The sequence below is a fragment of the Chamaea fasciata genome, unplaced genomic scaffold (assembly GCF_029207755.1).
Source record: "Chamaea fasciata isolate MVZ Bird 193981 ecotype frontalis unplaced genomic scaffold, bChaFas1.0.hap1 SCAF_3, whole genome shotgun sequence".
In the NCBI taxonomy this organism is placed as follows: Eukaryota; Metazoa; Chordata; class Aves; order Passeriformes; family Sylviidae; genus Chamaea; species Chamaea fasciata.
The window spans coordinates 70,775,260-70,790,441 of NW_027094088.1; the positions used below are offsets into that span (position 1 = coordinate 70,775,260).

The 15,182-nt window shown below is 38.2% G+C and overlaps 1 protein-coding gene across 1 annotated transcript in view; it reads left to right on the forward strand.

Annotated features, from left to right (window-relative positions):
* Positions 1 to 15,182, forward strand: part of PREP (prolyl endopeptidase) — a 93,548-nt gene that overhangs the window by 20,649 nt on the left and 57,717 nt on the right. The window contains exon 7 of the mRNA XM_066179482.1: positions 3,739 to 3,844. Within this exon, the coding sequence (XP_066035579.1) occupies positions 3,739 to 3,844 (106 nt within the window). The remainder of the gene's footprint in view (positions 1 to 3,738; positions 3,845 to 15,182) is intronic.

Sequence of the window (15,182 nt, forward strand, 5' to 3'; positions counted from 1 at the left end):
AACTGAATTTTATTTATTTTATTTTTAGTACCTTGTTATGCAGAAACAAATTATGCAGTGATTAGACTTTTTCCACCTTGATAACAAAAAAGAGAGAAGGTAGTAAGACTTTTAATTTATTATCTGTAAAGGAATGATGTGTGTATATAGTTGCCTTAATAGAATATGACGTACTCTAAGGGCCCCTATTTGTGAACTAAATATAGAGAGCTCTTCCTTAGCCTGAATCTGGCAGTGGTGACTGTCCAGGTAGTGTTCACAGAACTTGCATTAATATTCACTGGTGGTATGCACGTGACTTGAAAGTAGAGCACTCTAATATTTCTCATATTGACATTTTAGCTGAGTGATACATAAAGCCAGGAAGTCTAAAAACCCAACAGCTTTCTCGTGTTCATTCTTTTTTGTTGTTGCTTTTTCAATTATGTATGAATTTTTGGTCTGAAATCTGCTGCTGCTGCTAGACAAAATATTTTGGTTTTACTGTGGATCCTCATAACCCTTTCCTTATATGGCTCATATACTGAATTAGTTGTATTTTGTAACAAATGACAGGATTTAAGTGGTTCGAAGATTCTTTTTACTAATTAGACTTCAAATAATTTTTCTTATTTTGGTGTTCATTGATATATTGAAGTTACAGGTAAACCACTTCTTCTCTCAATGTTTGTCTTAGCAGTGGTTACTGTTCATCAAAATGGAGAGAACAGGTAACATTGTAATGAAATCACTAGGCAAAAAAACAACCCACAGTAAACTCTCCACTATAAACCAAAACTCTCCTTTAAAGGAGAATTTAAAGGTTTTAATGCTTGGAAAACTAGATAAAATAGTACTTGGGAGTATCTTAGTGATACTGTTGTAAATGTTTGTGGTGTAATGATGGTCACAACTGATGTTTTAAGAAATAGCAGATCTAACAAACTCAACATTGCCAACTGACTGAATGACAGTAGTACTGAAACTAAAAGCTCTATACCAACTTCGGCTCTTTGAAATAATCCTTCCTTTACTGGTGCTGAGTTAGGGATTAATGCTGTGTTATGCCTGTAAAATCATTGTTAGGCTGAAGGTTTTTAAAAGCTCCAGTTGAAAGGCTACAGGATTTCTTGTGTCCTCTTTGGCACATACTAAATGTTGTTTTAAGAGCTGCAATTGCTTTATGGCCTGCTTACCTTTTACCAGTGGGTATTGTTCGAAATGATAGTAATTATTTTAATGAGGGAAATGTGCAGTGACTGGCATTCCAGATCTCAGAAATTCTTGAGATATGTTCCCTTTTCATCTTAAATGTGGGAAACCAGGTCTGACATTGCAACTGTAACCCTTACGCTGAACCATGAATGCATTCTGAGATTTGAGTGAGGTTACTAGTATGAAATGTCAGTTTGTAAATTTGCGAGCCAAGAGCAGGGATTGCAGCTCAGCTCATGAAGATGAGTAGCAGTATAATCCAAATGATAGTTGGTAAATCCTATTTCCTTTTGCCATCCTGAAACCCATACTCGTCTGTTTACAGTGTAGGGTCAGTGGCATTTGGGCTGTGATTACACATTCAGCAGTGATGCAGTCTGAGCTGCCTTGAGCAATCTCTGCCCGTTATTCATGTTTCCAGCTGTTTGGTGCTGTGTGTTAGCTTGGCCATTTGTGCAACTGAACAGTGAACTGATTGAGATACTAATCTGGCAGAGGGCCTTCTTTTATTCTTCTTTTTTTATTGTGGATTTTTGAAGTTTTTTCCTTTTTCTTTCTCCTTCCCCTCCTGGACTCTTTGTTTTGTTTGTTTGGGTGTTTTTTTCCTCTGGATTCTTTTTTCTTTCCTGTTTCTTGGACGGTTAATTTTTTAAAATTTTTAACATACCATTTTTTTAGTTGAATCAGTTCCCTGAACTGTCTTAGTTCACAAATGGTGAATGCTTGTACCGGCATTACATGGGGAATGAACTAGCATGGACACAAGCAACAACAGCAGTAGGAAGAGCTAGAGGTGGAGACTGCATAAGCTGATGCTGCTGCCGGGATTGCTCATCAAACTGTAACTTTGCAATATGGATGTCTAAATCTGCAGTATAATACTGAACATTTTAGCGTGCTGCAGTCAACTGTCTTGTCCTGTTTCTGTCACATTCCTTGGAGTTGTAGAACTCATTGGTATAAGAATAGCTTTAATGATAGAGACACACATTGCTGGTATCCCACCAGCAAGATGCTTTGGGAGTTCTTACTTCAAATTAAACATAAACTGCTGTCAACTCTTAACTAGTCCAGCTGGGAATATGGAAGAAAAAATTGGATGTACTCAGATTCACTGTTATCAGAGATTCTGAATGGCCCTTGTAATAACATCAGAAATTTGCACATCTCTCTTCTTTCGTGGGTAAAGTTATCAGTCTTCTCTTAACTGTTTTACTCACTGAGAGAAAAAATTTATGTGGGTTCTGACCGTGACTAAAAGAGTTTTGTGTGTCACACTCTTTGAGTTTAATTGAAATCTGTATTTTTGTATACAACTTGAAATTATTTGTTAGGTTTTTTCAGTTGGTGAGAAAGTGAAGGGAACTTGGTGCTTTCACAAGTATGGACAGATGTTTAAGCAGCATATTGCAATCATTTTCTTAATTAAAATTTACACCTGCAATTATTGCTTACCTAAAACCACTGAAGATGTATCTTTCAAGAAAGATCACGTAATCTTGGTTTCCATTTCTGGATATACTTGTTTCTAGGAAGGAGAAGGCAAAATATCTCAATTTTGCAGGCTGCCCTGTTAAAAATGTCTTTGCTATTTCATACAATGGAGTGTTTTTTGGCTACCGTAGGAATCATAGATGTTCTTTTCTACTTGTCTTGTGAGCTTTTGACTGTATGGACTTTTTTGTGGTATAATTAGTTCTTAACAAAATGCTTGTAAAAATACGATTTGGAAACACTCATTTAGGGATTGTTTTTGTTTCAGGGAGTGTCTGGTTGTTGGGGTTTTTTTGTTAACTTTCGTACACAGATTTGTTTCTGTTCTAGGTACCTTTCTTGTGTCTTTAAAATTGTGGATCTGTTGGAATAGCTGTACAATTAGAACCTAATTCTTCTGAAATTTATTTTGCGCAACTCATTCTGCAGATATTTTGCATGACAAATGTTACAAATAGAAACTGAAATATATCTGAGAAGTAATTACAATGTAAGAATTGTTTTGAAGCTGTGTATAGTGCCAAGTGGAAAATTTCCAGAACCCCGATTTGTATTTCGTGACTGGGAGTTTAAATTTCCATTAGATATGGTCACATAAGAATGTGGACAGTAAACAGCCTTCTCTATCAGCTCTGTTAATAAAACATCAAAATTTGGTAATTTTGGAATATGCTCAAAACAGCTCAGTCAGGAGAGGGAAACTTTAAGTTGATGACTTCTTGTTACTTTTTTCCTTTCTTCGTTGGACTTGCACTTTCAAAAACTTTGTCAAGAAATGTGGTATGTTTGCAAAGCCTGAGTAGCAAAAAGGATTAATTGATGACTTTCTGTCCTAGCAGACATCATTTCAGAAATTCTGTTATGTGTACCACATGCATGTGCAAAAGCAAACCAAGTATCTTCATCAGATAGTTTATAATGTGGTTGTAGCTTGCAATGTTCATTTAATAGGAGCACTAGATTTTTCTGCATGTGTGAACTTACTTTTTGAGTTGGACTTCTTTTTTCCAGAAGATGAATTGTCTTTGATTTTTCTGTAACTTCTTACAGGTGTCAGATGATGGTCGGTATGTCTTGCTGTCCATCAGAGAAGGCTGTGATCCAGTGAACAGACTGTGGTACTGTGATCTACAGAAAGAGTCTCAGGGTATATCAGGTATGTGTTGCTTTGTGACTTTGCTTCCTTTTAAGACAATATAAGATTCGAAATACCTTATATTTGAATGAAAAAAAAATATTTTTTAAAACATATATATATTCAAATGCATGTATTGCTCAACCAGCTTAATGTGCAAATTAGATAAAATAAGCACTGCTAGCATTCCATTTTCTGCTGTGTATCAGTAGATGAAAAACTCCATTCTTTATTCTGTAATTTGTTTAAAAGGTCACAAGGAAAAGTTGGTATAGTATAAGCAGCCACACCAGTGTATGTTCCATTTCATTCTACACCACTAATACTTTTCCATGTTTAAACTTTTTCTCATATTTTAAACATTTCACATATTTCCCTTCAAGTGCTAATAGCACTTCTTTACAAAAGGTGACTGGCTTATAGATAACATTTTTTTTCTATCCACTAGTACTAGGAAATAAAAATCCTCCAGTATTATTTGGTAGCACCATTGTTGTCACAGTGTAAGTATCAGCTCATATTTCAAATGTGCTTTCATGAAGTGCTTATTCCTTGCCTTCTAGTTGGAGTAGCCTTTGGCTTTTCTGTTTAGGCTTTGTAGCTGCAATGGTATGAGCTGAAAGTATAACACTTTGCACCATATGGCTGTTTTTAATGGTTGGCATAGTTAGCTAGCTTACTGATGGGTAGTTTGTATTTCCAGAGTATTGGGTTATTGAAAGGTATTCCTCAATGTGTGTTTTGCATAGAACAAAACTTAGCTTTTTCCATTCTTGCAGCTCCTCTCTTCAGAAACAGAATAAATACTGCAGTAGCTCTTTGCTGAATATTGGATCTCAAGAAACTTGTTCTCTTGTTTATTAACAAAATATTTCAGGTTAAGGAGAGGACACTATTACTGACTTGTCTACAACCAAACTTCAGCCAAGGTTGCCAGCAACTTTCACATGCACAGCCAATTCTTCATTATTTGTACATACCGGGTCAGGCAGGGCTCTTTCTTTCCTTGGCTTCATGATCACCTTGGGAAATTATTATCAAGGCACTGTAGAATTCTAGATTGCTTGAGCCCTAGATTGCATTGTTGTTCCACACAGAAGACACCACAGTGGCTAGAATTTCCACCGTAAGGAGTATGGCCTGTGAACATGAGTCTTCTTCCAGTTGTCTGAAGAAGGCATCATCTGCTCCTTCCTAATTAGGAACTCCATAGCATGTACTACTACATACAGTAGACTACTACTGCAGCTCTATAGCACATAGTAGTATATACCACTACAGTAGTACCCTTGCTGGTATGCCTGTTAATCTTAACTTCGGAGCTATTGACCATCTCCTGAGCTGTCCCAAGGCAGAACTCCACAAATTCCAGCTGTTCTTTCACATAAAAGACAACTCACATCCTCACCTTGCCAACTTGTCCTTACTAAACAACCTTTGTGTGTCCATGGTAGCACGGCAGTCCTGTGAGCTATCCCACTGTGTCTCCATTATCCCAATGAGGTTGTAGTCCAGAAACTGCACACAGACTTCTAACTCCCTCCTGTTTGTTCCCATGTTGTGTGCATCAGTGTAGAGGCAGTACAGGCAAGGCACCCAAGTGTACTGATTCCTCAGTACAGATTTCAGAGCTTTCTCCATGAGGCTGTTAGGGATTAATGCTGTGTTATGCCTGTAAAATCATTGTTATGCTGAAGGTTTTTAAAAGCGCCAGTTGAAAGGCTACAGGATTTCTTGTGTCTTCTTTTGACACATGCTAAATGTTGTTTTAAGAGCTGCAATTGCTTTATGGCCTGCTTACCTTTTACCAGTGGGTGTTGTTCGAAATGATAGTAATTATTTTAATGAGGGAAATGTGCAGTGACTGGCATTCCAGATCTCAGAAATTCTTGAGGTATGTTCCCTTTTCATCTTAAATGTGGGAAACCAGGTCTGACATTGCAACTGTAACCCTTACGCTGAACCATGAATGCATTCTGAGATTTGAGTGAGGTTACTAGTACGAAATGTCAGTTTGTAAATTTGTGAGCCAAGAGCAGGGATTGCAGCTCAGCTCATGAAGATGAGTAGCAGTATAATCCAAATGATAGTTGGTAAATCCTCTTTCCTATTTCTCCATGAGGCTGTTCTGAAAAGACTTCTTTATATGCCTATGCTTGGAGAGATTCCACTTAAGCTCTGTTTTGTTGATTGCTGTCTCTCTTTCATTCTTATCACTCAGGCTCTTGGCTTGCCTACCCCATCTACATCTTCCTTCCTTGTTGAAGAATCTCTTTCTCATGGTTTTTTTTTTTTTTTTTTTTTTTCTGGTTTAAAGAAAACTGGGATATCTAACCTGCAAGGATTCTTTTGCATTGCTTAATCCAGTAGACAACAGTGCAGCAATAGCACAGAATGGGGTAACCTAGAATTGCTGCTGAATCATTGGTTTTTCACTTGGATGTGTATCGATGAATATCTCCTGTTCCTTATTTTCAGCCTGCTTTCTACAGAAATAAGAGATGCTTAATCCCACTTTGCTTTTTGAAGCATTGGCTCCTAAATGCAGTCACTGGTAATGGAAAAGCAGGAGTCCCAGTGGTCCAGCCCTCACAAGAATGTGTTCCCACACGATTGGGGTCAATTGGCCAGGCAGAGGTGAGAACATAAGCTTGTGGCATAAATTTAATCTTGTTATACCATGAAGACTCACTCAGATGAGCACCCTTATGGATACCTGAGATGTGGAGAAGGCTTCAGAAGAATTTTTTTATCATCTTAGACTTAAGCCACTTTCAACCAAAGTTCTCTCCCCTGTGGATTATCAGAGATATGAAAGTCAATGAAGATTTGTCTTCCAACTTCAATATTCATAACAGCTCTCTCCTGTGTGAATTCTTAGATGACACTCTGTTTATGCTGAATCTTAATACAAATTGAGGTAGAATGTCAAATTACTTTTTACAAACCCATACACCACTAGGTTCTACTGTCTCCAGCGTTCAGAGACTTGTGTCTCTTTGTTGCACACAAGACTGTGTGTTGTACTCACTTAAGAAGACTTGGAAGATGCACCCTTCCTGTGTGTCTGTTTACTTGGATCATTATGGTGTTCAGCAGGGCTTTGTCATCACTGGGAGGTTGTGGTGACCTGAGATGGAGTTTCAGAACCTATCTGTGGATTAGAAGGAGCAGTTACAAGCACAGTTACATTTCTAGAGAGTTCCTTAAACAACCTGTTTTCCATTCTAATTTTTCCCTGAAGTGCCAACTGTAAGTCATAGATCAATTCACAGTGTGTTAAACAAGCGTGTTCTCAGAGTTTAAATAAAGTCTAACAGCTATACTGGGAAAATGCGCTGGAATATCATAGGCAAGTAATATTGGCTGATAGGTGTATGATTTAAAGGGCCTGTAGGGTGGATAAGTGGAGTCATTCTGTTTGGTTTTAAATTTCTAAACCTTGTTTCCTTGAATGGGCTATTGGCTGAGTTGGGTATGTGATAACAAGGCTAAGTTGCTCTAAGCCGCATGTTTATCCAATGGCTCTTACGTCATTGACTGCTTTGAGATCCAAAGTGGATGAGATGATTAATGAATTTTCTTACCTTATGCTGTAATGAAGGACTCTGCTTGCTGCCAAATTCTGTGTTGGACGTAAAGTGAGACTCACCTCCAGACTGTAGGTGTGATAAGAAGATGATGGACTGAATGTACCTGTTTAGACCATTAGCTGAGGCTCCTGCTCTCCTGTGCTCCCTCAGGATGATTCAGTCCATGTGAAATGCAAGTATCCCTCTGCACAGATTTGGACCCCTGTGTTGATTGCCAAAACTGCCCATGGCTTGTAGCTCATATGCTTTTAAGATTAAAGGGAGAAAAAGAAAAGAGAATTACCACAAAACTGAAAGAAACTTGAAAAAGCAGGAAATCTAAAAAAAAGTACGAAGTTGAGGGGAGAGAGAAAATGATCTGAGACACAGATGTTTGTGAGGAAGTTGTCAGAAAAAAAAGAGAACCAGTTGCAGGATTATTTGAGTGACTAGTAGTTATTTCAGAAATTGTAGTGGCTGGCAAAGAGGGAATGAGGGAAATTGAAAAATGAAAGAAAATGGATGATATTATAGGTAGCCTAGGATCTAGCAGGTAGCATACCTGATACAGATGCTTTTTTAAGGATGGAGTGATTTGACAGTGCAACTCCAATTTAGTAACCTTAAAGAAGAGGTGAAATAACATGGTAGAGGCTCTGATTATTTCAGTCAAAATGCTTTTACATCCTGGAGATGCTTGCTGAAGACAGAGGTGTGAATAAGTCTGAATTTGCAACTCAAAGCTGAAAATGACCATTGAATTCTTAGTTATGTTTTTAAGACCTTATTAAGGTGATATTGACTAAACTACTTCCTGGATTATTGAAATTGACTGACCAAGGGAAGCTTCTGTCAAGAGACAGGACTATGGGTTTGTAATGACAAAGAAAAAAGTAACAGAGCTAGTAATCAAGGGAAAGGACCTAATATATGGAATGTACCTCAGAGCTGAAGGGACACAACTGATACTACAATCTTGTGGTAATTTTGTACTTAGGTTGTTCTGTCCCCCTCTTTTTTTTTTTTTTTTTTCTTCTCCATCCTTCTGTAGTAGACCTCTTGCATCCGTGTTCCTCATATCACTTCCAGTGTTTGGACCTGTCCTTTAAAATCCCAGAGGCTGGTTATAGAAGTGTCCTTAATACTGTTTAATTTCTTTGAGATACATCAGAATTTGAGTCCTGTTTGCGCAGCAGGTCTAGATAAATGCGCACATGTATTTAGGGACTAAAGCCACGCTCTGGTTGCAGAAGCTCCTGTGCTCAAGGTACAGAGACTTGTGCAATGACTGTGTCATTCTGCAGCAGCATCCTGGCTGTCGAAGCAAGGATGAATAGGCAGACCTGCCTTGCCTTGTCTGGATGGAGCAAAACAAAGCAAAACAAAAGACTTCCCTCAGCTCTGAAGGGATCATGATAATAAACTATTCTTGTCATAGGCATTTTATAAGCTAGTTACCTGTTACTAGCTCTATTTGTACTGAATAGCAATATTGTGGTTTCTAGGTTGAGGCCTTTGGATTCAGTGAAAGCCATTTGTGTTTCCATGAAGTGTTTCATAGTTTGGATCCCTTTGACAGTATGTTGTGCAGCTTATTTAGAAGTAGTGATTGTTTTTATAATTTTTCTCATTTCACTGAGGATTTAAAAAAAAAGATTTTGAAAACTTCATGCAATCTGGCTGTATTGCACAGGATATATAGAGGTTGGTATGCGCAGATTTTGTATGATAAAATAAAAATTGAAGTCTTCTCTTTCATGTATAGACTTTGGTATAGTTTTTAATTATTGTCATTTTTGGGGACTTGTTTGATTTAGCCGAACTAGTCTACTTCAGCACACAGCTGGGCATATGAAATGATATACTCATGAAATATTTCAAGTCTGGTGTCAACAAACTTCTCATACTTCTGAATTTATTTGTATTGTAAAGTCATAGTTTAGAAGGAGTAAATGCGCTGTTCTTAAGGGTTGTTAGAATTAAGGTCGGCTAGCTCATTTGTGGGCTTTGTTTCTAACTTTCTGTAGGTTAGAAATGTGGCGCAATTAAAAAAAAATACTTTTACCTATATGTTAGGAGACCTTCTTGCTCAGAATAAAGTTTATTTTGTCTGTCTAAGAGACAAAAAAAGGCCATTTCCCTCAAAGAGCACTGTAGCTGGTTGAATTATTTTGCTTACGTTTTCAGGGTAGAGTGGAGCAGTAGAGTAAAAAGGAGGGGTATCCATCTTGGGAAAAGAAAGAAGAAACAGGAGTGCACGATTAAACAGTGTGTTTCATGTGTGGAAATAGAAAATGCTTAATAAATATCTGCCTGATAGAACTTGGAAGATGGCTATGAATTCAGGGATGAGTCAGTTACTGTGGGAATCATCAGGCAACACAATGTAGCCCATAACAAGCTTACAGGAGCTCAGATATTTCTTTCCACAGTAGGTGAAAGGAACGTGTAGTCTTCCATTTTTATTCTTACTTACATATGACATGTTTTATAGCAAGAAAATATTTTCTTTTTAAATTTCAAATTAAATTCAACAGTTTGTGGCTCTTTTGAAAAGATTAATCCAGATAAGCTCATTCAGTAAAAAAAAACAAAGCTGTAAAACCCTTTTTTGCCTTCTTAAATTGTGAGCTTCTTCCACATTTATGCACAATTACATGCCTATCCCGTTTTTGTCGTCTGTCTAGACAATACAAATAAAAAAGTAAATTTGCACCTTTTCAGTCTGAGACACTGAAAGGGGAGATCCAGATTGTTCCATAAGAATCATCAGGAAATGGAACAGAATGATTTTGCTAACAGTCTAAAGTAAATTGCTTTGATGAAGAGGAAACCTCTGGTTTAACTTTCTCACAAGTTAGCTTTTTATGAAACATGGTTTGTCTGCTACTTGCCACTTAATTATTACTTTAGTAATCTTGAGTTAATGCATTTTATTACCTTCCTACGCAGCATGAGTTGTTGCTTCTTTTTGAATATACTGCCTTTAAATAATAAGTGAGGTGATAATGGTGCCATCAAAGACTCTCTGGATGAGAGAACATTTTATTAGTTCTGTTGTAGTGAGGGAAGTCATGTCCTGTGCATTCATTGATCACTCATGTATTTCCCAGGCTGTCATTCAGTGGCTGTTAACTTGCCCTGTGTTGAGTGGGAAATCATCTTAGTCTCTGAATGGAGGTTACATCTAATAAATGAGAGTAGACTATTTCTAAATGTTCTGGAAACTTAAAAGGATTTAACTTGTCTATTTCTACATCTGAAAATTTAGGTGTGTCAACAGATTCTACCCCTTTACTGTATGTCAGGATATTTTTGTTAACAGCTGTAGATTAATCGAATTTGCAGTGCAGTCTCCTGTGATATTCCTTGTCAGATTGTTTTCCTCAGAAGATAATCTACACAGCAGTGTTTCTTTTCCTTTTCATGAACAGTACAGGGAGCATCTGAGCATCTTTTCTGCCTCCCAGATTAGCTAAAATGTTCTTCATGCTTTCCTTCCCCCCTTCACACGATTTCTACTGTATACAGACTGAGACATTTTCCTCTTCTAATGTTCAGGTTGTTTGCTAGGTTTTTAAGCAGGCCGTTGTGAGCTGCTTGTGCCAAGAGTGCTCCTTTTTAGAATAGAAAATCACTGTGATAGGTAACCTGTAACAAATATGTAATACTTCATTTTAATGGGGATTTTAAATTAGTCTGAAAAGATAAGAGATTTAGGGAGATGTTGTTTACCTTTCTCCCCTACTACCATAGGCCTCTTGTGAATCCCACCAGATTAACCCAGTTTATGGCACAGTTTTTGTGACAAAACTCTTTGTGTTAGAAATAGCCAGGTTTACCAACCAGAATTTTATGTTTACAACTAACTTAACCAAAAAGACTTCTAAAAATATTTTTACCTCATATCAGTGTTTTACAAATAATCCATTCTCAAGACCTGTGGTTGTAATTCACAGTATTGTGGCAAGACAAAGCTGTGAGAAGACGCCACTGAGGAGAAGACAAGTGGCTGCTTTTTAAGTTTTTGGGGTAACTCTCTTGCCGTACTCAGTTTCAAGTAACTGTGGTTATGGGAGCTCTTCCCTTTGTGCTTGCCTCTGTAGTTCCGTGTGGGGTAAGGGACAAAATGATGGGATTCTTGTCCGGATTTGACCACTCTGTCAGCCAACAGATATGCCTTAATTTTGCTTTATGAATCAGTAGCAGGAGTGCAGTGCCTGTTGGGTCAGGAAGGACAGCACTGTGGATTCATGGCCAGAAGGTTATTCCCTCATTCAGTACTCCAGATTTCCCTACTTACCTTGCTAAGCTGCTAGTAGGCTTTTCAACTCTTGGCTCCTGTCAGAAACATTTAAAAGTGATCTAATGCTAAGTATTTATTAAAAAACCACATATTTACCCCGTAGCTGAGCACTGTAAGGCACAATTTTTGGTAGCTGTTTCATCAAACTTGTCTTCCAAAAGACAGATGGCACTCAGGTTTGCTTTTTCATTGAACCAGTCAAACAAGAAAACTCTCATTAATCACTTTGCTTTACTGTTCTTGGTATACCTAAAAATGCCTCATAGTAGCCAAACAGCTGGATACACAGTAATCAACCAATTATTTATTAGCAAACCTTGTTGTATACCTTGCCAAAAAAACACCCAAAACCAAACCAACCAAAAAACCCCAAATACCAATTAAAAAAACAAACAAAAAACCAAACAAACAACAAAAACCCCAACCAAACCATAAAACCAAAGGTTTTTTTTCATGTAGCATGTCTCTTCATGCTTCTGTGCCTGGTAATAATTTTGTTTTTCCCTTGAGAAATGAGATTTTCTTTTTGATTAGATTGTCAGCCTTGACTGTTTACTCTTTTGAATATTTGATTTGGTGCTGCGAAGAAGAAATTTAGCACCAATCTGTTGGTGTTCAACAAGAAATAAATGAAAGATATTTAATCACCCTTGGCTATGGACTTGGACCAGCATGACATGGCCTATTGGTCTTGTTGAAGTTGTCCTTAATATTGACCTTTTTTCTTTATTTTGTATTGTGGTAGCAGCTAGGAAGCCTAATGAAAAAAATCAGGATTCTCTTGTGAACACTATAGAACTGTTTTATGAGTTACTGACTCAGAGCTCTGGGCAGAGCCCCAGTTTGCTCCTCCTGGGGGACCTGAAAATGAGAGCAGAGGGGAAAAAAGAAGGGATATAAACCAGCATGGGGAGCAGAAGACATGGCTCTTCTTACAGCCTTTGGGTTTGTAGAAACATAGCCTTAATGAAAAGCTGCAGTGATTTCTGGAATGCAAAAAGCTGAAACAGTTGGCTAATTGGAAAGCACACCTGAGTAGTTGGAAGGGAAGCTAAACACAGGCTTGTTTTAAGCAGAAGAGAGAACAGTGATAGGGGCTCTTAAGCTTGGGTACTGGGCTGCTTGGAGGTTTTAGGTCTGGTGCGAACAGTGTGAGGTGGTGGGAGGACGCTTGTAGGGGAATATCAGATAGTGAAAAATATGTGAGAACCGCTGGCTTGAAAAGATGTGATTAAAATTGAGCAAACACATAAGTTCACAGCTTGCTGGTTGCTTAGTCATTGTCAGCTGGATCTGCTTTGTACTAGACTGACAGGGAAAGGTTGCAAGAAAGAATTTAAGAGCAATGCTATCAGTCAGAAGTTTTTAAAATTTTGTTTCTTTATTTAGAATGCTGTTCTTTTTTTTCCCCCACACTAAAAAAGCATGTAGGTGACTTGAGGGCAGGTGGAAAAAGGTAATGTTTATCCACTTCAGCGAGAATAGGATTGTTTGGCCTTTTGTGTTTGAGTTTAGCCTTGCAATTTATCAGGCTCTCTTAATAAATAAATAAGCAATGAACAGTCCTGTGTACAGTAACATCAGAGGGATGAGTCACTTTGTCAGGCTTTATAGCCTGAAATAGTGGATCAAAACCTTTGTAATGAAAATGAAAAGAGACAGTGAGGGGACAGTAGACATCAGCCATAAAGTGGAATGTGGTGAGAGGGAGAATACTGTTCCATGTTCTGAAAAACTTTTCCGTGATTGAAGTAACTTTTAAAAAAAGTTTCAAAAATGAATATCAAAACAAGGCTATTGTATCCTAACAAATGGGGAGAAAAAAAATTAGTTGTCTTGAAAAATATGTGGAAGGATCAACAATAGAGTGTTTAAGAAAAATATTTCATCTCTGATAAAGGTCAATTTCAAAGAGTTTTGCTTTCACTGTATTTATTTTTTTATTTATTATACATAAGTATAAGTATAAATGAATGCTTTTTATGTGTTTATTTTTGGAGGCAAATTATTAGCAATAAAAATAAATAAAATTAGTGATAAAAAAGCCCTCTGAGGTGTTACCTATTTGAATTTCTTGAAGGCTTTTGACATGGTCCCGTACACTATCTGTCTCTCTAAACTGCAGAGATATGAATTTGATGGGTGCATTCTTGGGTGATGAGGTGAATGATCATATCCAGAGGCTAGCAGTGAACATCTCAGTGTCCCAGTGTACATGGGTGGCAAGTGTCTATGGTCTAATGGGACCATATGTACTGGGAGCAGTGCCATATGGACAGTTGGATCGAGTGCACCTTCAGCAAGTCTGCAGACATCACCAAGCTGAGTGGTGCTTCACACCTGAAGGACAGGATACCATATAGATGGACCTGGACAAGCTCAAGGAATGGACCCATGGGAACCAGATGAAGTTCCACAGGGTCAAGTGCAAGATGCTACACCTGTGTCAGGGTAACCCCCTTTATCAATGCAAGCTGCAGGATCAAGGGAGTGAGAGCAGCCCTGCTGGGTCTGAGAAGGACTTGGTATTTGTGGATAAGAGCCTGGACTTGAGCAAGCAATGTGCACTCACAGCCCAGATAGCAAATTGTATCCTAGGATGCATCCAGAGCAGCATGCCAGCAGGATCAGGGAGGAGATTCTGTGTCTCTGCCATGCTCCCATGAGACCCCATTTGGAGCACAAGATCCAGCTCAGGGGACCTGTTGGAATGGACCCAGAGGAGGACCATGATAAAGATCTGAAGGCTGGAGCACCTCTCCTATGAGGAAAGGCTGAAAAAGCTGTGGTTGTTCAGCCTGGAGAAAGAGAAGGCTTCAGGAACACCTTGCTGCTGCCTCATAACTTCAAGGGAGTCTATAAGAAAGGTGGGGACAAACTTTTTTAGCAGGGCCTGTTGCCGGACAAAAAGAGTAATGGTTTAAATTTTTTAAAAAAGGGTAGGTTTAGATCAGATAGAAGGAAGAAGGTTTTTACAGTAAATGTGTTAAAACAGTTGAAGTGGTTGCCCAGAGAGGTGATAGATGTCCCATTGCCGAAAACATTTAAATTCATGTGGGATGGGGCTTTGAGCAACTGGATCCGGTTGAAGATGTCTCTGCTCATTGCAAGGGGATTGGCATAGATGACCTTTAAAGGTCCTTTCAAATGCAAACCATTCTATGAAATTAAATAGCTTTTAGTTTAAATAGCTGTTAATTTGAGCAAGGACATCTTCCTGCTGCTACTGTCTGACTGGACATTTATGAGTCACAGAATCATAGAATGCTGAGGGGTTGGAATGGACCTGAAAGATCACCCAGACCCAACCCTACCTGCCACGAACAGGGACATCTTCCATTAGACCAGGTTACTCAAAGCCTTATTCAAGCTGGCTTTGAACACCACCAGGGTAAATAGTATCCATAATGAAGTTATTTTTTAGATGAGGTATTTGTGCTTTTATCTCTCTATATTAGAGACAATGCAGTGTGAGGGAGAG